Source organism: Falco rusticolus, chromosome Z (assembly GCF_015220075.1).
Source record: "Falco rusticolus isolate bFalRus1 chromosome Z, bFalRus1.pri, whole genome shotgun sequence".
NCBI lineage: Eukaryota > Metazoa > Chordata > Aves > Falconiformes > Falconidae > Falco > Falco rusticolus.
In genome coordinates, this window is record NC_051210.1 from 80,334,948 (window position 1) to 80,360,378 (window position 25,431).

Genomic DNA, 25,431 nt, shown 5'->3' on the forward strand with positions numbered 1-25,431 from the left:
ATGTTATCACGTTTTCCTGTGTCTGGTGAAGAAAGATTTCAGGAGAATATCTTTAGCTTGGGAGTCAAGAGCAGCGTAAAGAAAAATCAATGTGCTATGAAAGTGTAACCTCACTGTAAATAGAAACACATCTATAGAGGTTTTAAATTGCCATACAGGTATTAAACACAGTATTATTGTCCCATTCATCCAGACTGTTATTTCCATTATAAATCTTACATCCAAAATCAGCATAGCTCAGCTTTCTAATTTGTACTTGCTTGAAATACGGCATAGCACACATTACTTCAAATTTCATATATCGGGATGAAAAGACTGTATCTTTTTTTCACTGCTTATTTAACTTTAATCAGTTATTCATTTCAAAGATCAAGCTTACAAACATCTCCATGTTTCAACAATTTCCAGTTATCATTTAGTTTCCTTATCCCCTATTAGAAAAGCTGATAAGTAGCCACACTATGCAGAGATTAAAATACTTCCACTACTCTAATTTGATGTGTTACAATTATCCTCTCAAACAAAACATGACCGAGTTAGATTGCACCAAGGTGTTCACCTTGCAGCTGCATCCACTCTATGGGCACCAGGTGATGCAGTGGGTGCTCCAGGTGTGGTGACAAAATGAGGACATGCTGCTGAACTGTGTCCTACCTGCTCTGCCCTCCCCTGTCCTTCTGCCTGTGCCATGGCTGCATCCATCTGGCATTAGGAAACAGTGCTCTAAGGGATAATGATGCTAAACCATTCCGAACGATTTAGCTAAAGAAATAACAAGGAAACCCACTGCAAATAAAAGGCTCAAACTGCAGACAGAAGTCAAAATATGAGAAATGCTGACACGCGGCCAGTATCAGTACAGGTCCATGCAACAGCTGAAGATACAAGATGAGCCTAGAGCTTACCTTGAGGCCAACATTAACACAGTCTGCATCCAGGATGTTGAGGATTCGTGAGGTGAGTCCATCACCTTTGTCTCTGGCCAGCCAGCATTTACAGACAAAGTTATACATGACACCTTTTGTGGGCACAACAATGGTGAGCTCTTCCAACAGCCAGCAGCTCTCAGGGGTAGCACCATCATGCCCTACCTGGGAGAGTCAGTGAGAAAACACCTGCTTATTATAGGGCTTTTCTTTGCAGGAGAGACCCTTACTGGGTGTGTTAGCCACTGGTGAAGGACCAGAAGTGTTGGTTACACACACCATCACACAAACCACTTCCACAGTGGAACAGAGGGAGCTGTGAAACAGTCCGTGCCATTGCTGCCCAACAGGCAAGACATCAGTGTACGTGGCAGCTGATACAGGTGAGGCAGCTCAGCTCATCAGCTGCTGAGCGTGCGGGAAGGCAGGCCAGTCCCAACAGTAAGGAAGGTAGGCTGGACCGACCTATGTACAAACATGTCCTGTCTCTTACTACTCTGCTTCTGCTCAGTTGACCTCTGTCCGCAAGTTTACGGATCTCTGCAGACGCATTTCTCCATCTTTCCAATCCCTTCCACTGCTGTTGCAACACTTAGAAGTGGCTATCCAAAGCTTCATAGGCAAGACGAAAGGCACAGCTAGGCCAAACACCCACATGCATTGTTCAAGCGCTCCTCTCCTCACAAATCCACCTCTAAGTCACCTACACGTGTCAGGCTCTTTCTTTGCTTCCCGTCTCCTTAAAATGCAAAAGTCCCATGTTTGTACAGGAGACAACAGATGGAGCTGGCATCTGCAGCTGGTTGTCTTTCAAGGACCACCTCCTTCAAGCTCAAGAACAGTCCATCCTGGAGAGCAGGAAGTCACACAAGAGTGGCAGGAAGGCTGTACGGATGAACAAGGGGCTCCTAACAAAATTTCAATGGAAAAAGGAAGAATACTAGAGGTGGCAGCAGGGACAGGGGACCTGGAGAAATATAAACACTGCCCAAGTGTACAGGGTTGAGACTGGGAAATTCAAAGCTCACCTGGAGCTGAATCTGGTCTTAAGAGCCATGAAAAGAAGCAAGCAACGTTTCTACAGGTATATCAGCAGGAAAAGGATGCTGATCGTGCAAACTTGTCCAAGAAACTGCATATATCCCTCTTACAGAATGTGGGCAATTCATCCTGGAGCAAACTGATAATTTAAATTATGTATCCCAGCTTATGTACAAAACTCAGTCAGCCAGTCATTCCAGTGAGCTATCTGTACATAAATGGTTGAATAAAAGAGCTACCTGCAGTTCATTGTTTTCAGAGCAAGTGTTGTTTGTGTCATTGCTAGGAAAATGAGGTCCTGAGTTCTCGCTGACTTTGTTTTTAAATTATTAGGATATTTAGAGTTGCTCAGAAAATACTTGTTAATAACAGATTCATCTAGGGTAAAGTATCTGTAGTGTCTTTATTCCACGCCCCCACCCCCCAAATAAGTGATCTTTTTTATCTGTCTCAGCCATCACTGCTATTAAGAGTATTATTACTATACTAATGTCTGTGCAGCTGCAGAAAATTGGAGTTAACCACTAGGGAAATTCAAGTCTACAATGGATGTGTGAATACTCAGATTCTTGGGGTGTGAGGTGAATGGGAATATCACACTTGCTTTCGCATTTCCTCTCTACCAGCTTGGCTGCTTTTCTCCAAACCCAAAGCCCTTCTGAGTCTGCACATGACCTCTCAAGACCTGTTGTGGGATGGTATAGATGAGATGGTGGGGAAAGTTCAGGGCAATGGCTCTGCAGCAAAGCAGGGACAAAGCAGCTAGAGGGAAAATCCCAATGAAGCTGTTAAAGTCTTCTGCTCTTCGGGCTTCATTGCAGCCCTCTCCTAAAGCATCATTCCAAGACATTGCTAGGTACCAGGCTTTCACAAGAACCTTTGGTATCAGTGACTGGCCAGAAGAAATCATCCTGCCCATCCAGCTGCCTTGGAGAACCTGCACACAAGCAGATTTCCAAGGGACTCAAGCACAATGTTGTAAAGTCTGGTATAAATTCATCCAGTGCTGAGCCTTCCTTATGGCTGGACTTCTAGAGCAGAGCACCAGGATTTGTCTTTCAGCTCCAAGCAAATCTTTAGATAGACCATGCCAAGACAGTGAATGATGCAAAGCCATAGCCACACCAGTGGTGTAGCCTGGACATGCATAACAATATCACAAGTTCTTTGGGCTGAGATGGTTAACTAGGTTAAGAATGACAGAATTTCAAAGGCAAGTAGATCCTTGGGCTGTAACTCATTCCTACAGACCTTGAGGGACTGTTGAGTACTTCCTATCACCAAGACCAAGATGCTCAACTTGCACTGAGCAACTCACAATCACATAGAAACTAAACACAACAGGGGGAAAATGGGAGAGAACTTGAATGGTAGACGGAAGGAAAAGATTCAAAAATATGGGATTTCCTGCTTATTCTGGAAGGTCCAGAGAAATCTAGAGAGACCTGAGGGTCTTGCAGTATCAGATCCCTAATCAGTGAGAGACTGGACTTGCAACACCTAAATGTCTTTGGCTTTACTCTGTGCTTGTGATGGAGAAAGGCTCTAAACCAGAAGTGGTTTAGAAATGCAGACCAATGCAGGGCTCTTCTGGACATTGCTGTGTCTCTCTGCAGCAACAGCAGCCTTGGGACAGAAATACTTTCATTCATTAGGAGAAGAAATATTAAAACTTGTTTTAAGAACACAGTATAAAGTGCCCATACCAAATAGCTTGTATTATTTATTTTCATGTCAGCATGTCTATTAAAGTACACTGGTAGTAAATATTGTATCTGTAGAGTTACAAGACAGGTATAAATGGGCCCCTTTCAAATTACTTCATGTTCCACTGTTTCTGCTTTCACTAGAGTACATTTGCAGCAGGAGAATAATACCAAACTAGAAGTGGCATCACGCTGCAAATCTTACGATCCTACTAAATCCTGCAGTCTGCTGCCTGCGTTATACAGAGGGCATCTGGAAACTTAATCCCCATGCTATGCTATTTTCACATGGTAACTCCTATTCAGAACTTCTTGCCTTCTTCCAGAAGCAGCCAAATGCCAAATCTGAGAACGAACTGTTCCTCACTTTTCCCAAGTAGATAACTAGCAATTTTCTGCAATGTCCCTGAACACTGTAATTTTCTACAAGGAAAATATGGACCAATTCCATGGCAACCATGACAGACTGGCACATCGAAGTCATCACTGGGATGTGGACCAACAAGAAGAGACCTTCCAAGCAGAGGGCACTGCATGAAGGAAGGCAGAAGGCCAGGAGCAGATGGCTCCTCTGACCATGAGCTGGGGGGTTACAAACTAACAGGGGAAAATGAGCAAGAGGTGAGGAAGCAGACTGGTGAGATCACTGAGGATAGGGGTGAAAGAGTGCAGAAGACCATCACCCACCCTGAAAGCTACACGTTATTTCTTTTCCTAACTCTGCATTTCATTTGCACTTTTTTCTCTTCTTTCTCATTTGTAATCCTTGTCAAATTATTTTTTCCCTTGCTTCTGCTTATTTCCAAGTGTCTGCTCCTACTTTCCCCATCCTTTACCCCTTCCACACCCTACTCACTGTCTCTTTGGCATCCCTTTCTATGTCTTTCTTCAGCCTGCTTTTTATGTCTTTCTGACACTGAGTGGTTATACTGGCTTTTTCCTCCCCCTCTGTCCCAATCCATGGCTGTTTCCATGTGCACAGAGTCTGGAAGAGAAGGATTTATCCACTTGATTCACTTTCAAAGTCTGACCCACAGATGCACTAGGTAAAAAGTGCCACTAATACTCATAATAAGCAGGCACTTGGAGTGCATTAAGAAAATGGTTTGGTAATAAATGTAGTATGGAGACTTCTCAAGGTGTCAGAATCCATTGCTTGAATGAAAACTAACGGGGATGCTTCAGTCTATCATCTGCTACAACAGGATGTACAGCTTCAACGATTTTTCAATTAGTTAGGATTTCCCTATATTTTTTCCACATATCTCCCTCCAAATACACAAGCGTGTGCATCAACAGGTAGGTTTACTGCAACACAAGGCATGAGGTAAAAATAAAATTAAATAGGCTTTTTGAAGTCCTCAGATGCTGTCAGTTTCAGGACTCTCTGTGTGTGTGTGAAGCTGGAGCAGGCTTTCAGGATATGGAACTGACATATGAAACAAGAATAATGTACACATACGCTCCGGAAGATTCATGTGAAGTTTAAGCTCTGTGATGGAAAGTCTATGCAAATTCTGTCTCCCTGAGCCATAGCAGAAAAAATGGGTCCTGTACCAAAATCTATTTGTGAACGTTACTTATGAACGATGATTAATTTTCTTCTCTAAGCCTGGGTCCTCCAAGCCGTAAAAACAATTTTCACGTTTAGCCAGAAAATTATACAAGGTGTGTTTCTCACTGCAGGCACAATTTATGAAACCCAACTGGAAGTAGTGTAAAAATCAACTAGGGAAAAGACTGATGGAGGATTGCATCCTGCAAACCTTCATCTGTCAAAAGCAGGGCTTGACTAAAAAAAAACAGTGCCAGAGATGGGAGAAAACCGGGACATGTTACAACTTCCTTATAATTCAAAGTTATCTTCTGCCTCACAAGGATCTTGGTTTTGTGAGATGTAAAGAATACTCGTTTTCAGGTTCAGACACATGTGAAATCTCATTATCACATCCCTGTTTACATTCCTTTTAGACCCAAGTGCCTTTACCTCACTGCTAAGAATAACAGGAATCTGCACTTTCTTTAGCCACGTATTTCTCATGCCTCCAATACTCATGCCGCACTCACAAAGTACCTCCACTTTTTTGATCTCCCCAACATCCAGGCCCCAGACAGAGAATTTCTCTACAGAGCCATCTGCAAATTCATCTTTTTCTTCCGAGAGATCCAGCCACAGCCTCTCCGTCTGCACTTTCCCAGGACCCATGATGATGATGAACACCCGGCTGTCGGTGCTGGAGTCGTATTCTGTGCCTGTTGTGACGGTGACGTGGTATGGGATCACTGCAAGGAACAGAGGTGTAGTCATCAGAAAACCCTCACACAAATACATTTACGTGAGACTTCAGAAAACCAGGGACTCATCCCATCAGAAGGAGCTGCTGTGCATGCTGAATAGGTTCACATCTCATTGAACTCAGTGGGAGAAGGGATAACACCACACCGCACCAGGCTACAAACACGCATGGGAGACTGCTTTCTCATACACACTGGGGTCAGGACTCTGCAAGGGTTAATTTCCCCAGGCAATGCTACTGGCTGCAAGGAGGTTATAAGTCCAGATCTCTCCCTAATAGCTGACAGAACAGCAAAGGGCTTAAATCCTTGTTTACACCAAGAGACCTTCCCAATGATGAGAATGAGCACCTAAATCTTATTTAGGCTATTAGACCAAAGCGGTCTTACACTCACCATTCAATAAAGGCAAATAAATCTATGCTGACTCCAAGGTGAACCACCAGTGACTGAATGTCCCGGTACAACCACAGACGTTCTCCTTTGTGCTTCATTCAAGGATTGCTGTGATCTATGGGGCAGCTCAGGGTTTTAGCATCCCTTTGCAAATCCAGGCGAACTATGAATAATCCTTGTATTAAAGCTGGGCCACTCAATATTTTTATATATTGAGCAATAATATTGGTTAAGGGGAAAACCTTCAGGCCAAGGCTTGGGACTTAGCAGCTTTTTTGGTGGTTTTCAGAAATTTCAGTTCAGCTGTTAAAGGGGAGGAAGTGCCAGACTGCTTTTCAAGTGCTTTCCAAAAGCTCATTTGGGTAAGCCGAGCGGGTGGTGTGGAATTAGACACTGAATACTCGTCTGATTTCTCAGAACATTTGTGCAGGGCCGTTCGAACCATTCTGACAAGACTCAGAGCTCTGAAAGTTGCCTTGTCCCAGACTCAAAACTCAGCCTGGCTTCATCATCGCTTTTTCAATTAAAAAAAAAAAAAAAGATTTATAAACCTTGAGAAAAAAAAACTTGTTTGGCTTTCAAGTATTGCATGATTGACATCTAATTTTGGTTTCTGATGATTAACAACACTTTTGGGGTGGGGGTTTTGCTAGACACTCACATCAAACTCAGAATATGCATGCAGTATCAGGGAAGGCATGAACCCACGCTCACCAAATCTGTGCTTACCTCTGGACAGAGCAGAACCCAGAGAGATTCATTCAGCCCCGGTTTGAGGATTTTGTGTACCAGTACAAAATGAATGGATGATTAGGCAAGACTTATTGTCACCTTTATGGCATCGTTTACATTTCAGCGTGTGCATCAGCATGATGATATGCAATGCATTCTTCACAGACTAACCATTAGAGCTGCTGGTATTAGCAGGAGAAAGGGTTTAGCTGTAGACAAGATAGATTTTTGTAAGAATATATCAAGGGGTCATGTTTAGAACAACTCCAGACTCCTCTTTTAAATGAAGTATATTTTGAATAGGGGCAAAACTTTCATTTTTACAATTTTGATCCTGTTCTGCTGTGACAGAGTAAGTTCACACGACTACCAGCATTTTCAACTGACGTTACAGCCTCAAGTCAAATTACTTGAAAGGCTTATATAAAAATAAGAATGATGAGAAACTGTTATCATTTCCCACTCTAAATTACAGATACAGAGACACAGAGTAGCTTGTTACCAGACAGCAGAAAACACTGTTTGCTTTTCTTTCCTCTAAAAACTAGAAAAGCAATCCTTTAATTTGTTTATCTGCCGTCTTTAATTGTCTCCCTCTTCCTCTGGGATTCAAAGTTCTACCTGTTCAAACACAGCAGAATGCAAAGCCTGTGGAATGTGGCCACAGAAGGACAGCACAGGTCCTCCAGCCCATCTTCCTTTGTCCCCTGTTTTCTTGCGTCCCTGCAGGGAGTTCAGGCTGTTTGAGGGCATGTGTCCCCCTCACGAGGGGCTGGGTTTCTTTAGGGATCCAGACCACATCACCGCCAGCACTGCCTTCCAGCATGGAGCGGCATTCCCAGTTCAGACCCAAGCGGGTTTCTAGTCAACAGGAACTTTCTCCTCACTCCATCCTCATATCACCTCCTGCCCCTCAAAGGTATTCACCATTCTGAGCATGAAAGAGTCTGAACTGAGCTGTGCAAACTCCATTTCCCAGGCAACTCCCAATACTACTTCCCCTAATCAACTAATTCACAGCTGGCTTTTTATCCAGCTCAGGAGGTGGCTGGCTGGTTCACACAGTCCATCTTATCTGACATTCCTTCAGGATGCGTTTTTTTTAATGGGGCCATGTCACTGCAACAGAGATAGCTGTGGTGACAAGCTCCAGGACTCAGAGAAGAAAGACCACCCTGGTACAATGGGGATGATGGGAACTATCCTAACTCTGCTGGAGGGTGGCTCTCATGGGAGATGCTGATGTTTTACCCATTATTTGTGAAACTACATGGAATGCCAACATGGCAGATGTTATCCATTGTCTCACCACAGAAGCAATATCAGAAGGAACATGGGAAACACTTATTTTTCATCTGAACACAATATGGGATTACAAAAGAAGGGTTGCCACAAGACACATGGGTTGCAGAACAGGTTAAGCAATGTGCAGCATTATGTTTGCTTCACAACTTAAAGGTGGGGGACATGTGACCCAGGTATCACATCACAGTAACCTGCTGGGCATCAGCTGATCTGCAGTAACCATTTGTTTGAATTCCCTTGGACCATGACAGTGAAAGCTATCTTAGACTCCTAAGCCAAATTACATCATTTTACACTTGGCTTACCATGGAAGTTTAAGTTTAATTATTTTGTGGTTGCTGTGGACTAAGAACACATTACAGTCACAGTAGCTGTGACTCAGCTCCTGCACAGTTACTTGTTACAACACAGTATCTTAACCATACATCTAAAATCTTAATCTGAAGCTAAAAGACCTCATGTAGGATGACAACAAACTGCAGGCACAATTTAGATGATAAGTCATTGTCCTGGAACGCAGAGGCAGTTAATGAAAAGGTATATAAATAGAGAGAAAAAAAGTCTGTGTGGTAATGAAGTTATAAGGAAATATAGATGGACTGGGGAAGTTTTCCACAAAGGTTAACTTTAGCTGGTGGGCACTGGTTTTCCAGGCTTCCTTCACAGCCAGGACAGAAAAAAAACCTGCACAACTTGCCCACCTTCTATTGGCAGCAGCCGAGCGAGACTAGCCTCCCTGAGCAAAAGCTGGCCTTTGCAGACACAGTCCAGCATATTTCACTTCTTTTAAGAGGCGACCCAGAAGCAGATTTTTATATCCAGCTTTGCTTTGTCTCAGGAACCAGAGCATAAAGATTAAACCCTACACTAGAGCCACCAACTGTTTTCATCAGTTACTTGAGCAGAAAACTCAGTCCAGGTTCATAGGTTACCTGTCTTTCAGCAGCAGCCCTTACAGACCATCCTCCTCTGCCCAGCTGTAAGACAGACCACCTTCTAGAAAAGAACAAACTCACCTGAGCACTCTCAGTCAAAGCTTGTTCCCTGAGAGCCACGAGGCTTACTCATGTTCTTGCTCAGCTCCCAGTATCCCACTCCCTTCCCAACCCAAGAGCTGCTGTGATGCAGCTATGTGTTGTAAGGAAGACTTGAAGGGCTCTAAAATAAGTCACGTTTAAATTCATGTTAAAAAGACATCCTTGGTGTGGAGACACCACCAGCCTGATTACGAGGCGGAAAGATGGCTTAAATGTGGCATACAAGGTCTCAAGATTCAAAGCTGCCTTTGGTAATCCATATCCAATATGCTACATGAAGTATAATCTTGAGTAGGTCAAAGAGATGGGGGGGGGGCGGGGCGGGGAAGCTGGTATCAGCAACAAGAGCTACTTTAAGGAATCATGTGGAAAAGGGCCTCTGATAGTCCAAGGGAGTGTCTTTTGGTGATAATATGTCTGACTTGCCTACTGTCCCTCTCACAGCATTGGATCCTTTGAAGGAAACTTCAGCCAAAACTATACAAAACTTGCAGAAATCCTTCCCTTAACTCCATCAGACCCTGCTGTTCAGAACATAGTGTCACTTCTCCCCACCTCTAGATGTGATGAAGTTGGTGGTGGAGGGGGAGGGAGAATGATTCTTCAGGTCAGTGGGTTTCTTTCTGAAGAGGCCCTACAGATGTTGTTGACTAGCTCCTCTCCCACATTTGGTGGGGTGGATGGACTCATCTAACTTGAGGCATCTGAGGGACACAATTTGTTATTGCAGTTGCCCGTAGAGGTCACCTGTGCATTTTACCTCACTGTGACAGAAGACAGCGTACCCTTGAATAACCACCTGCCTAACGATACTGTCACACTGCCCAACACTGTTTGGTACATCTGCTAGCAATGGAGAAGTTAATTCTGACAAGCTGCAGCATCCCAGATTTTCACAGGAGAGAAAGAAGAGTGTTGGAAACACTGAAGTTGCTGTGAACTTCATGGCTTTTTTCCACTGTTAGGGCTGGAGAGCTATAGGAAAAGCAACAATCACAAACACACAGGCACTGATCCAGCTGTTCCCAAAGCAGTCACAGGACAAGGCAAAGAGAAGAAGTTTGCTGTTCTGCCTCTCCTTGCTCTTCACCAGGATGAACACAGCCCATCAAGCACTGAAAGCCCAGAACACATGCATGCGTGCAATCAAACACGGCACTCGCTCACGTGATCCTTCTTCTGCCGCCTTGACCAAGCTGGATTTTTTTGTCTCCTTCAGGTCTGAGTTGCTATCCTGACTTGACAGGCTGGGAGATGAGCCACCCAGGCTGTTTCGCTCGCCATCATAGCTCTAGTTGGAAGGCATGTACAGGAGGGTAATGAGGTTAAGTGCTCAAGTGATGTCAGCTGTTCCCATATGCCTCCAAGAACAACATAAGAAGAACACCCCGTAGATCCCCAGGTAGCTTTTTGCTCAGTATAGCTCAAGTAAATGTGACTTGTAATTGACAGCAGGTTATTCATTTACTTCATTAGTAACCCTGACAGGCCACTTTGGATGCGTGTTATAAAGAAAGAAAAGATAATGGAACCTCACAGGCTCCAGTGACAGTGGTGTGTCGTGACTTTTTCTCTGCTACCTGTGTGAGCAATAGCCACAGAAAATTCAGATGGATGGAGCAGGGTCAGGTTTGTTTATCAGGACACACACTGTGCTGTCAGAGTAATGTAGCTAGTACAGGTCAAAGAGCATAAGAGGAAAAGTACTGTAAAGCCACAAATATGATGAGAAAAAAAAATTAAACATCTATTGTATTTGATGGTATTTGAAGAGTAACTTCAAATGCATTCAGTGTCATTGTCCAATAAATGCAAGGGTCTTGCCACACAGTGATGTAATTTAAAAAAAAAAAAGAAAAAGTAATGATTAGTTTTTCATCATTATAAATTATATGAAAACCGGGTAAGTGTGACCACAAGAATTCATAGCATTGTCTGCTGCAATTTTATGATGGAGCATATGGTAATACTCATCCATGGCCTAACTCTTCTTACATCCATTCTATTGTATTCAGGATGAGTCTGGCCCAATTTCATTGATGATAATTTTAGTGGTAACTGTCAATTAAAATGTCACTGTATTTTGCAAAGTGGACTCCTTAAATACAATGGATTTATAATCAGCTGCTTTATTATGTCTCACTGTATAGAAGCAAGAGAGGTCTATTAATCTTGTTTGCTAATTGCAGTTAGTGCATGTACCTCAAATTCCAATTAGCAAGTAGAAAGGGCATTTAACTAAAAAAACATTCGGTGCTTTGAGTGTTGGGAAACAGACCAGACTTTTTATGCTTGGCAGTGGTGGAAGAAGGAGCTGAAAAGGTAAACCCATCCAGTTCAATGAGGATGAAGTCAAAGGACCCAATATTTTGGCCTGAGGACTGAATAGTGGGGCCCATAACTAACCTGCTTTGTGAGCACAGCAAGGAGCACAGCAGGGAAATGTACTCTACTGTGCATCAGTAAGGTACTTTGACTCTCATCTGAAGAGTGTCACTTAGACTCCTTGATTTTTCTGTTGAAATTGCAAACTATAGAGCTAGTGATACTGGGCTGAGAGTGGCCACACTTTCAGCACTTGTCTGAAAATCACAAGTTCATTTTGGACAAGCCAAAACTAACAAAGTCCCTCGTAAGTTGTCTCAGGTGTCAACCAGATATTCAATCCTTTCATTTTCATTGGTAGCAGTGGGTTGGGTTCACAGCTTGGAACCGCAACCATACCTGTTCATAAAGTGTACGCCCGATCTTTTTGTCCTCTTTCTTTTTAGAGAGCCAGCGCTCACACAGGAAAGTGAAGGACTCCTCCGTGGTCTCATCCAGGATCTCTACTTTTTCCAGGAACCAGTCGGGACGGGACATGCTATTGTCATGACGAATCTTGATCTTGTACAAAATGCCAAGGTCCACAGCCTCTATAGTAAATGTATCCTCCTGCAGAGTGTTCAATAGCAGTTGCTTCTGTTAACAAGCTCTCAACAGATCATCTACTGAACAAAGGCAGACAGAGACTACAGAGCACAATATGTGTTTAAATTTCATCTCACATGACGGTGTTTGGTTAAAAGCTCTGCAGCAATCTAGAGAGGCATATCTGTACGCTAAAACTGTTCTGCAGGGAAGCATTTTGAAGCTGGCTTCTGCTATGAGGGGAACTGCACAAAATATCACTTTTAACCAATCAGAATATTGAATTCCTGGAATTTTACATCCTGATTTTTAAGTCTAAGTATACTTCCCTTTCTAATCCAGTTAGGTTTGTATGGACAATCCAGATAAGACAATCTTTGCCATCATTATATCCGAGAATCTCCATATGAGGCTGTGAATATGACTCATTGGGTAGCCACAGAGTGCCCCTTTTGGAGTTACTTTGTCAAACATGGGTGCAACTTAGCTCCCATCCATTTATTGTGCTCTGCGGTGAATTACAATATATACCACATATGTGCAAATCAGTTGCACAGAGGCAATGGGAATGAGAGAGCTCAGGTCTTGTGTGCTCTCAAATCTGCAGCTAACAATCTGAGGCATTTTATATGGACCAAGTTCAGGATTTGTCTATCAGCGACATTGCAGAAACATCGACCCCTTTGCTGCAGTGCCTGTCGGTTGTAATACCCAGCTGACAATCCATACAAAGCATTTTAAGGAGTAATGAACATGGTAAATGGAGTCAATCAATTCATCCCTCATAGGAAAACTGAGACTATAAAGACAGTCATGGACTTGTTAGGCTAAAGGCTGTGAAATGGAATGTGCTGTTAACCCGTTGCATTTGTACCTGTCCTCTTTCAAACTTGTTGAAGTTCGTTTCAGATTTGCTGAGTTTTCTCTCTCCTGTGTCCCCCAGGTCTCCATAGATATTTAGGAAAACATTAGCATCTGTCCCAGCACCATAGATATCTCCAGTGAACACGCTGATCTTGTACATGTGAACTGCGGAAAGAAAAGGAGACATGATTTCTGGCCCAATGAATTATTAAGGTCCAGCTTAGATATTGAATTTATCTAAGAAAATGGTTCCCAAACTTTCTGCTCATCGCTCAGTTCTTGGAGGTTTCAAATCCCATATGCTTTGTCCTTCCAGGCAAATGATCCAAGGACTAGGGAATCACTGGGCTGAAATGTGCTGACTTCCCTTCTCTCCACCTAATCAATGCCTGTGTGTTGCTTTGATCCAGAGTTCATGGTTAAAAGTGCCAAGAATCGTTACGGTTGTTAGTGGATGCGAAGTCAATAGAGGTGAGGGAACTCAGCACCTTTTCATACTGAGGCTCAAGGGACGTATATCTAAGAACAAGTGATGCAGTGTTGGGAATTCTTAATACTCCATTTTCCATAAACAAACTCCAGGGATTCAGATGTGCAGTTACTACCAGAGTTAATGGCATGTATCTCTATAAATTCCCCAAACGGAAAGAGAACAGGTTTCTGGGTCCTTTTGCTGAGACAGTGTTTAATTAAGGAATTGTTGGAGCTGTGCGGTTTAAGTACCCTTTCTCTTTAAGCTGCTCAATGATGATCCAATAAAACCTCATCAAGTCTTTAGAAATGTGCTTTACTAAACCTGTTAAATACTCCTACTTTTATTTTGCTACTCTTTTCCTAATTACACAGGGAAAACAAACAGTTACCGAAAGCACCCTCGCCAGGAAAGCAATTAAGGACTGTGCAAGTCTGATTACCCTGGTGGCATATGAGCCTTGGAGGATGCCTCCTTGCAAATCCCAGGGCAATGCAGATGAGGAAAAGGTGCAAAGTCTCAGTTAGGATTCCTCTTTGTACTTTAACAGCATCCAAGAAAATATCTATATTGTATTTTTCTTCCCAGTACAATAGGGCCTGTTCTGCTTCATTGTCCATGAAAGATTTCCATTGATTTCTCTAAGACATGGATCAGGATCGTCACCTGAGACCATTCATCCGGCTAGGTGCAATGCCAGGCTTTCTGGTTTGCCTCTTCACGTCATGTTCTACAAAGTTACAGCTTCGTATTTGAGAGAAAACCGCTGCACTGGTATTGAAGAAAGCAATGTGTAGAGTGTAATTAGTCAACGCATCCCTCTTTGGTTTTTGCTTACCGGTTGTAGCAACCTTCAGGACTGAAATGCAGCCTACTAAATAAAGGATGATCCCCAAAACACCCCAAAGTGATTTTCTGGTGCTGTCATTTACACCATGTCACTGCCCAAGATGTAGGAGAACTCACAGAGATGCATTAGATATAATTCCCATCCCAGATATTTTATAGCTAAAGCAGAAATTCTCAAACCTAGCCTTAGCTCCCAGTCAAAAGAAACCATCAGTTATCCAAAAATTCCGTAGATTGTAAAACTGGTTTTAAGGCTTTGCCTTTAGAAGGAAAAGCGAGTCACCTAGGTTAGTTAACACATGGTAACTAACGCAAGGTAAAGCGGGAGAAGTTAGTAAGTTAAGGTCATGCAGGCAGCTAGCAGTCATGCCACTTGCTAATTGATATTAAAACTGTCTGCGCCTCTGAGGGAATAAGTATCGCCCTTGAGCTACCACGTAGTTCCTAACGGGAGGGAAGAGCACACCTCTCTCTCCTAAGGGCACAGCGCAAGGCTCCAGCCTTCCTTACAGCAAGGCGCCTCTTCACTTGGCAATGGAAAACACTTAGAATCCATCTAAATTCCAGCCTGACAATGGTGTTCTGTAAGTGCCAATCAGACTCCGAGAGAAAAGAAACAGGGAGAGAAATTATTTTCTCTGTTGAATCATCTTGTTGCCAGATGCGAGAACCACGAATGAAAATGGCAGCTGAACTTAATTTGCTCTGCTCAGGATGTAGGAAGGTTCATGACTTCTCTCGAGGGCAGAAGGAGCTCAGGGTGGGAAAAAGGAGGTCCTGGAGGAAAAAGTCAGGAACAGCTGGGCATACAGAGAAGCAACGAGTTTAGAATGAAACTTCAGTGCTTGTTCAGTTGCTTCAGCTACCAGGAGGGCCAGACGCTGAGTGGGAATGCTTTCTAAGATAGGATCAGAACTGAATAAGAATTAAGCCTCCTCCCCAGAGGCACTTTAACAAGGTGAGGGTGGCTGCCAAGAGCCAAATTTTTAGAGAGTGTCCCTACGTACCTGAAGGGCAGCAGGAAAAACAACTTGAGGAGGAAAGAGGAACATAAATCAGACTAGCAGGGTGGGAAAGGAAGGGGCTGAGTGGACAGGACAGATGAAGTGGGCAAACAAGTAAAGACGTTTACAGAGCCCAGAAGATGAGATGGAAGAATTTTATTAGGCATCATAGGAGACGTGCGAATTGCGTGTGTGAAAGGATGTCTGTGACAGGTTTATAAATGCCTTACAGGAAAATAATGGTGTCATTGCACAGAAGCGCTTCAGGTATGAGAGACCAGAGAACAGGAAGGGAAAGAAATGTTGTGAACAGTCGTACCAGCACTGCATTTGTCTGAACCACACATCCAAGTGTTTTGTTCCAAAAATCAGGTGAATAGGTCCCTACGTACCCCTAGGATTGTATTACCTTCTAATGGGTCTTCAACTTCTTCCTCTATCTGCTGGAGTGTCCCGTCCTTCATGAGTTTTTCAGTAAAAATATCAGATGGTACCAGCTCTCGGATAATCTCGCCATCATCTTCAGACTTTGCAAGCCATCTTTCACATGGAAATGTGACAGTTTCTGAGCCCTGAAGTAAACATGACAGAGATAATCTCTTCCAAATCACATGAACATGTTAGCATTTCCCCTTTGAAAATACTCTGACATGCGGGCAAAGATTTTCAACTCATGTGTGTATGCATGTGTACATGCATGCAGAACTGAAAAAGTATACGGAGATATATTTCCTCTAGAAAGAGGACATTTGAGATCTCTGAGAAGCAGCACTGAATGTGTAGTGGAGAACAGCATTCCCAATGGCTACATGAGACCGGCTTTATGATCCAGTAGATCTCTGACCTTCCCAGCTTTCAATCTTGCAAATTCTTAATCAGGACTGCACCATTCCTGCTGAAGCCGTGTTTTACTGGGACTCTGCCAGCCCCCTCCAATCCTTATTCGGGCAGCATTCTCTTTGAAGTCAGTAGGGGTTTTTTTTCTGAGTCAATACTTCGAGATTTTGCCCTATAATTCTGTGACTCAAGCTGGTTTCCAGGCAATTCCCATACATGCATTAAGAGGAGAAAAACAGCAATTTAATTTTTGATCTTTTGTTTTGCCTTCACTTTGGTGGAAACAAATATGATTCCTATCATCAAACAAACAAAAACAATAGAACATGTGTTTTCCACTTGGTAAACAAAATCAATCCCAGACTACTCATTAAGAACAGACTCCTGTAAGGCCTCCAAGATGGTAAGATGCAGCCGGCTTTCCGCGAGCTGGGCACCCCAGGCCATGTCTCTGTAAAGGAAGGGGCATGAGCTGTCATGCAAGCTGCAGAGCCCAAAAGTCTGAATAGAAACAAGAAGTTAGTTTTAAGCTCACAGTAAGTAAATAAAGGGAGAAAAATAAGTCCCTTTCCTTACTGACAACTTCATTGTTTCTCTCCTAAGTAGCACAGGGACTTTCTGCTCTTTCCAGTTCTCTGTGTGCCATTGCTTTCACGTATAGCATACATAGGAATACTGTCCATGTTAATTATTCTCAGGCAATTATGTATCAAACCAATGCAGCGTTCTTTCTTCACTATTTTTAACATTTAAATGATGCAATATTAATACATAGGAGAAAAAGGGAATAGCTCTCACTGCAGGAATACCAAATATTATTATCACTGTGTCCTACTGCCATGGGCTGCCTTGAGCCACCAGATCCTGCTCCCCCTGATGCGGTCACTGGGGAGGGGTGGGTTGTGCAGCTAAGATCAGGGGGGCACTGCAGTCACTGCTAACCTGGAATGAACAGGTCATCCTACACTTCCGCGTGCACAGACCCCGGCCAAGCTGATCTGCAGGAGCTGAACTCCTCCCGGGGGCTCATGTGATCGAGCACCTCGATTCCGCAGCAGAGTCATCCTTCGAACTGGCACAGCCCAAATCTGCAGCTGTCAATAAAACACCATTTCCCTCCTCTCTGCTGCTCCCCGCGGTGCTGCCGTTTAACCCCAGACTTGCAACGTTTAACTCCATAAGGCAGTTTGGAGCGTGACTCGTACAAAACAGTGTCAAACAAAACCAGCAGCACTTTAGATGATTTCAAATATTTTACTCTCAAGTGTTATTTGTGCTGTACAAGCAAAATACAGCACCTAAGGACTGGCCACACCACTGCTTCTGCCTGCTCATTTCTGCACTGGCTGCCTGACCTCACAAACCTGTATTATCTCGCTGTACGCTGAGCCGATGAGCAGCGCTTATCTCCCCACCTAGTCTGGGAAGAGAGGGCTTTCCAGAATGATGCTTCACTTCTGAAACTCTCTCCTCCCTGTAAAGATCCCACTTCAATCCTGTCTCTTGCTGAAGCTTTTAACTGCTCCTAAATGTTCATAACATTGGCTGTACGTGCCATTGATATGAGCACTGTTTATTCGGTAATAGGCTATCTAGGGACTTGAGTGCCAGCACAGTGGGGCGTAATGTGCAGTTACTGCAAGAGTTAATTGTATCATTATTGTTAATCACCATGTCGTTGCTACAGTTTTTATTGGAGTTTCCTTGTTGGTGATTGCATTAATATTTAAGTGACGTAAAGTGCACAGTTTTATGTTACCCATGGTAAAATCCTCTTGCAGCTCCAAACAGAATTTCTTTTATTAGAGTTTGAGTCTGGCCTTAAGCTAGAAGCAGGGTATGATAGTGTGCTAAAAGTCAGTGCTTTGCCCTTCTCCAAGTTGTAACAAATGAAATATAAGTATCAGATATAATTGGCACGCCAAGACAGAGCTTTATTGGCATGCAACAATCCTAGTTTCCTACCCAAGTGCTTTCAATTTAATCTGAAAAGTTACTGACCTCATTTTTCTTTTGCAGCATTACAGATACATCCAGACACATCTTAGCAGTCTAATCAGGTAGCACAGCTTTTAGAAGCATTGGCAGCATATTGCTATCCTGTGGCAGGTCATAATATCCTGCAGCTGATCAGCGGCATCATGCAGTGCTCTGCTTTCTTCTTTTTTTCCCATGCCATAATCAAAAGATCAGCAGAATTGTAAATCTCTCAATTTTTAAAGTTGTTCATGGTTTTCCTCCCTTCCTCTGCTTTCCCAGGTTCCTTACCATGTGCGTTTCAAAGCTGCTGTAATGACTGTAGAGCCATGTAGCCCTAAGACCCTTTCTGGGCTAACAGAAGAGCATGCAAGAGCTTCCAAAAGTGCTCAGTTAATAGTAGGTATAGAAAAAGGCAGGCCACAAGTCTCTTTTCCCTTGATTTTCACACCTTTGTGCATCCCCCTTTTCATCTTCTCTAGCCTATGACCAATAATATCTCCAAAAACAATGTCATCTTGTTCATCAGCCTAATGAACCTGCCCAAGGCAAGGGATGGTCAATACACAGGTAGAGGGTCTGATCACAACTGACTGGCGAAAGGCGATCACGAGAAACAGGCAAAGGGTATTGGCTGCAAAAAACTTGTACAGGAGGATACAGGCTTAGGCATGATGAGGAGGGTTCAAGGCAGACCTTTGGGCTGATCGTGAGGCAAAGAGAGCAAAACATATCCCGGAGATTTTGAAGGAGAACGTAAGATGAGAAGTAGGTTCACCATAACTGAGCAAGCCATGTTTACACCAACTCTTGATATTGGAAGTCACTTCAGCACAACGCAGACCTGAGCACTGAGGTGGAGGTAAGCTGACATCCCTTCAGAATAAGGGGAGAAAGAGCAAGACAGAGGAGAGAGCCCAGGTGTTCCCAAAGACAGCTACTGCTCCAATTCTGAACTGGTCCTGAAGAGGCGATTTTCTTCTGAACTTCCCTGCAACCAGATTCATTCCTGTTCCTACAGCCAGCATCTAAAAGCAGGGCCAAGGAACAGTTTCCTACGTGGACAAGATCAAGATGTCCAGTCTGGCTGCACTGCCTCAATCATGCCAACACGAGCAACCAAAATTCCTAAGACCTATATTGATGGTTTTTAGATGAGTGATTCAGGGACTTGCACTGATAGGCATTTTGCTTGTCTTAATTGTACTGGCTCCCTGCATTTATTCATCCAGAATTAAGGAACTGATGAAATTATTTCTTGTTCATGTTTAGCAACAATACTTTTTATTTCAAAATGGTACACCCATTCCCACTTCCTTCCCTGTGATTGTTCAAAACAAAACTCCACATGAAAATAGGACACTTTGGCCTCTTGTGTCACCCAAACCCACCATTATCTAGATAAATACTCTAAGTTAGCCTTGGGCACTCAGGGATGTCCAGCGACAGTGGTGCAGTGCAGCACAGGGACATCTGCCCAGCCCTGTAATTCTTTAGCTTTATTTGCACAGGAATGGGAACAGACTCAGGAATCTCCCTTCTCAGTCCAGCAAGCAAGTCATGATAACATTGCCTCCAAACCCAGCAGGCAGATCGCTCCTTCATAAAAAAGATAAAGAGTAGTAAAGACCTCCAAAAGGTTGAGGAGCAACACAACTGCTTTGCTTCCATCCACTGACGGGGAAAATTATTCTATTCTAGTCAAGGGGTACTATGAGAACAGCATTTTTTGAAAAGCAGTGATTACAGAGTCTTATAGTCAACATTTGGAGAATAAAACATGGTAATACATGTTTGCTGTCCCCAGATCCCCAAGCTCTAGCAAGTTCATTAGTGAGCATTGTTCTTTAGGGAGTAATTTTTCACTGTTAATCACACTTTGCATAGAGAAGATGCGCGTTGGGAAATGGAAACAGCTGCTAATGGGAAATGTATTTGGGAGTGCTGGGATGTGCAGCCTACCTTTCCATTTGGCAATAGTCTCCGAATCGCCACGCGGTCCAAATGCCATCCGGAATTCAGCCCTTCGCCATTGTGTCCTATGCGAATCTTTTCAATAATGTCACCAACATCCTCCAGCTACAGGAAAAAGGGGAGGGGGGAGAGAGAGAGAGACATGATGGCATGAACAACAGGTGACTTTTGAGACACTCCTTCTTTAGCTTATTTCCTACTTGTCCAGTCAGTATGCAGTCCCAGGGGAGCAATTATTAGCATTGATGCCAGTTATGCCCTAACTTACATTTTAGCTAAAGGGCTTCCCCAAACTTGTGTTCCAAAAAAGCAGAGAATCTTGGTCTACACAACTTACCCACTGTATGAGATAGGTCTGGCTGCACAGAAGCAGCCCTGCACCTCAAGGCTTCTCTGTATGAGTGTGAATGAAGGTAATTTTTTAGAAACAGCAATGCTGCTGCATCTTAAATTGTTCTTTTTATATCCCTTTCCTTTTTAAACACTCTTATAACACTACAAGAATAGCATTGATGTCAAAGTACAATATTAACAGCCTAGAATTTTATATCATCTCTCTCCTGTTCCACCACGGAATCCCAATGCCTTTCCAAGCAAGGCAACAGGATCACTGTCTTATGAAGTGGCTACTGTTTTTTTATGGCTTACCTTATTAATTGAGTAATTTGTTCCTAGTCCATTAGTTTTAAGTCACCTCCATTCCAAAAGCTTGACAAGAAAAAATGGTATTTGCTTCTAAATTAATAGCTTTTGGTTATTTCAGTACAAGCTTTTGTATAGCTGGCCTTTAAAAAAACAAAGCTGTTTTTTTTTAAAAAAAAAGATTTAAAAAAACATTGCAAACTCCTTTGCATGTAGGAGAAGCACACTGGTCTGTCTTTCTGTCCATAGGGACCCAGAGACTTTTTTTTCTTGGAAACATGAGAAAACGGAATATCTCAATTTGTACCACTGGAGACTACTCTCTTCTTCTCTTCCCAACTGACAGGATTGCTCCATACTGAAGCAAAGATGTTAGTAATTCTAGAAGACTCCTCATCTCCTTAAGACTGTCTGCACTACTCAAGGAGCTCATGCTTTCGTCAGCCCTGCCCTGACTTTAGGCAGCACAAGATTCATTGCAAAATAATTAAATGATCCAAACTCATTTCTAAAACTCATGCAGGCATGCAAGTATACACTGGGGGAAAGTAATTTTCTCCTCCTTTGTCCTCTCCAAATATTCATCTTTCAATGAGGCTTTTAATCAATATATAGCAATAAAGTGATGCTTGACCAGTAAAGATCCATGTTAAAGGAGCTCTTTACCCTGCTGTAGGCATGTTCAGCAGATCATCACTTGGGAGCATAGCTGAGACCACTGTCTAATTTTTTCCACCTCTTTTGCAAAACCCAAACAGCAGAGGCAGTTAAAAACACTAATACAAATGGGCAATTCTCAGTTTGTGCTTCCTGACAGCCCCAAATTGTTTTTAAGGTCTGTTGAACTCCAAATTATGGCTCTACACAAGTAGGTGAAAGAAGAATATATTTTGCTTCATCCCCATCTCCTGCAGCAAGAGGAACTGGTGAAGAGAGAATGAAGTTTGGGGACAGATTAATATGATGTTATAAATCTGGAGAACAAACGGCATTTTCACTTTCTTCATCTAAGAAAAGTACTGATGCTTCAGATTCTACCAAACCTCAAATAAATCTTACGGAATAAAGAAATAACAATAACGCTCACTTGAAGATTTATACCTATGGATTAATGCAACCTCTATTATGAACAACTGTGTGGAAACTCCACCAAAATAAGTCTTATTCCTTGTTTTCAAGAAGTCACACTGGGGAAGTATTTTATGATTCAATACTGTATAACAACAATGTGGGCTGGAAGCATCTGAACTTGTTAAGAAGTTTAGTTTAAAATGTGCCTTCAGCTACAAAAACAAACCAAACTCAAAGCCACATAGAGGTTGTAAGGTCCTCTGTGAAGTCAGTGTTGGTGTAGCAGCCAGGGAGGGAAGGGAAGGGCATGGAGCAGTACCAAAAGGATAGGGCAGAGCAGGACTGCCTATATTTTTGCCCCTCACAGATTCTCAGCAATAAGAATATGTTATGAATAGAAACAAGCTCATTTATTGATGCACACTGATTTACTATTTGCACAGAGTTGGGCAAACACTCCAGGAAATACTTGATAAGGTCTTTCCAAAAGTTAGCCTCGGGTATTCAAAAATCACGTTGTCTGTAGCAAAGTAATGGTCTCTTTGCCCAAAGATACAGCATGGTGCTTAGGCTTCCACAGAGTTAAAATAAATGAACAGACCATCCACCCCAAATGATGTGCTAGGTAAGTAGTGAGCACCATGGACCAGCCCCTCCAACATGATCTGCTGACATAAAAGTATGAAATGTTGCAAAGGGACCCTAAACAGAAGGAAGCTAGTTTCAGCGATACTACAAGCATTTGGTTCCTGTTACCTTTCGAAGTATGGCAAACTGGAAAAGAAGGCAGATACGTGAGCAATTAAGAGTGATAAGGAGAGGCACACGTATTAGACCTGGCGTGCATGGAGACAGATACCCTCTCTTTACCAAGCATGGCCTAGGAAATAGAAGATGTAAAGACCTTCCAAAGCGGCTCTCAACTTGATCTGGAAGCACAAGCCTCCATGTCCATGCATTGGTACACATCAGCTCCATGATAAAATTGCACCAGCCTTTACAAGGCTCAGCGTGGAGTCGGGCTACAGGAACACTGCATGTTGGTACCTCTGAGCTGCTACAAACTGGAGGTCAGTGAGAAAAGATTCAATCCAGTCCATAGTAAGTCTGTTGAAGAACAGAATTTTGAACCCACATTCTTCAAGTAAAAATGCTGAATAGATTTCCCTAAAAGTGGAAAAGTTCCCACTTCATTTTCTCTTCTTAATCCCCTTCGGGCAACCTAAGATGAAAGCAGGCATCTTTGATCTTACCTCCACAATGAACTGATTCACCGAGTTCCTTTCAAAATACATCCTTTGCTCCCTCTTGTTAAGGCACAGGGATTTCTGCTGAGTGCAGATCCCATCGGTTCCGTACAGAACAATGAAGACATCGGCATCTGTGCCAGCTCCGAAGATATCACTGGTGTAGACCGTGATCTCATAAGGAACAACTGATTTAGGGAATAGCAGAAAATTAAAACAAACCAACAGAAGTTAGTGAGCAGCATACCAATGCTCCTAAGAAAAAATTACTGGAACAAAATGTGGATTAGAAAACTCAACAGTTAAAGAGGACAGGGTCGGAATCACACACTTGTGGTCATTTAGTTAGCGAGCTGGTTAGTGCTATTAGAATCCAGAGCAATTTCCTTTAACCCTATTAAGGCCAACTGACCTTGATGTATGTTCATTTACTGAGATTTTGGAGTCAATGACATGATCAGAAAGCACTCGATATATTTATACCTGCCATCTAAAGTTATTGAAACAGGATTTACTCCAACAGCTCAAGCCTTAAAGTAAAACACAAATTCACAGATTCTTTGAGCAGCTAGGTAGATGGATGAAGTTAAGCCAGCTGAAGGCAGTATATAAATAGTCAAGATAGCCTAACTGACAAAAGATCTCCTATTATTTTTCTTATTAAACAAGTTACAAAGATCACTCATAAGGAAGAGAAATAAAACCCTCCACCGCCCACTCTGATCTAGTTTTCTCTTTGCACCACCTTCTCCGTAACACCAAGGCAAACAGGTTAAATTACTGCCAGGTCAACGGTGAATGCAGAACAGCAAGAATCAAGCCCCTAAATATTTCCTTATTCTGTTCCCCTGGTTTCTCCAGAACATCCCATGACCACAAAATCTGATGCCTCCTTTTGTTCTGCCTTCACAGTTTCTCGCTCCTGGGTCCTGCTGGAGCATGACTCAGAGCTGCTCAGGAATAAGACTGAGCCAGAAGTACAATGGGGCTCTGTTCCTGGCTGTGCTACAGATTTGCTGAATATCCTCAGTTTCCAAGGTGAGATGGTGTGTAGCCGACAGAGTAAGAAACCTATGTTCAGATGTCTGAACAGCAAATAGGTGTGTCCATCTCCAGCTGTCATCAATTAAATCAATGCAGTCTGAAGAAAGAATAAGAGAAGAAATGCAGGGATCTTCCTCAAGGTTAGCTGAATTATTCTCCAAATCACCCTCTATGAACGAAACATGATCGATGATAATTGGAACTCAGATGTTCCACTGCTGCAAGGACATGTAAAATCAGGAGTGCCATTTGGCAAACTGAACCCTGTTCCAATCTCCCAATTTCAGGAAGGATTTCAATCCTTTCTGAAATCTACAGACAGGAAATACCAGGTAAGGCTTGGGCACCACTGATTACCTGCAGGGACTTCTCCTGCCATCAGCAGACACGATCCCTGGAGTCCACACCACTACCCATGAGCACAGCCTTCATCACCCAGCGCTATCACCAGGATTCACTCCTGGCTATCCCTCTCCCACCCACCACCCACCCAACTTCCACCACTTCCCATCCCTCGCCACAGTCTTCTCAGCCTCTTGTCGGCTGCATCCTCCTACGCTGCAGTGACTTCAATCATCTTTGCTATTTACACCACGCCGCTTTGTGCTCTATTTCAGATTCAGCATCTCTGTCAGGGTAGACAGAAGGTTTCTGGAACTGTATCTGTTGCTGTTGGAGTAACTCTGGTTATGCATATCAGAGACTAATCATTCATTAAAAAACCAGGCTCTCTAAATATGGCTTTCGGGAGAATAGAGATGAAGAAGCTTTCCTCTACAGTCAGCCTGGAGGTACTTAATATTCCTTCTGCTTCTGCCCAACCCAGTGAAATCTGTTCTGCTGTGCTGCAAGTAAACTGGAATAGTTTCTCCGGTATGCCCGGGGTCGGGGGTGGGGGGGAAGAAAATCCTGGAGACCAAAAATCACATGCAACATATTATGAATTTAAAATTATCTTCGCTTATCTTCTCTGCTGAGGTCTGTGGTACTTGCTCTTGTTGCTTGAATACTAACATCAGCTTAGAACTGAATCAGCAACGAGGCACCATAACAAGGTCACAAGCAGCGTAACTTCCAGCTGTCAGACGCCCATTTCATTTAC

General features: G+C 43.0%; 1 protein-coding gene across 2 annotated transcripts in view; it reads right to left on the bottom strand.

Annotated features, from left to right (window-relative positions):
* LOC119141812 (lipoxygenase homology domain-containing protein 1-like) overlaps nt 1–23,403 on the bottom strand; it is a 60,684-nt gene extending 37,281 nt beyond the window's left edge. The window contains exons 1-4 of one of the 2 annotated variants that reach the window (XM_037374443.1): nt 23,292–23,403; nt 20,314–20,430; nt 5,748–5,956; nt 906–1,091 (exon numbers count right to left, since the gene is read on the bottom strand). In XM_037374443.1, coding sequence (XP_037230340.1) covers nt 906–1,091; nt 5,748–5,956; nt 20,314–20,362 — 444 coding nt within the window. In that variant the 5' untranslated portion in view covers nt 20,363–20,430; nt 23,292–23,403. Of the gene's footprint in view, nt 1–905; nt 1,092–5,747; nt 5,957–12,162; nt 12,271–20,313; nt 20,431–23,291 lie in introns of those variants that run through there. The other variant, XM_037374444.1, reaches the window with a different exon arrangement.
* Nucleotides 23,404–25,431: the final 2,028 nt, after the last annotated feature.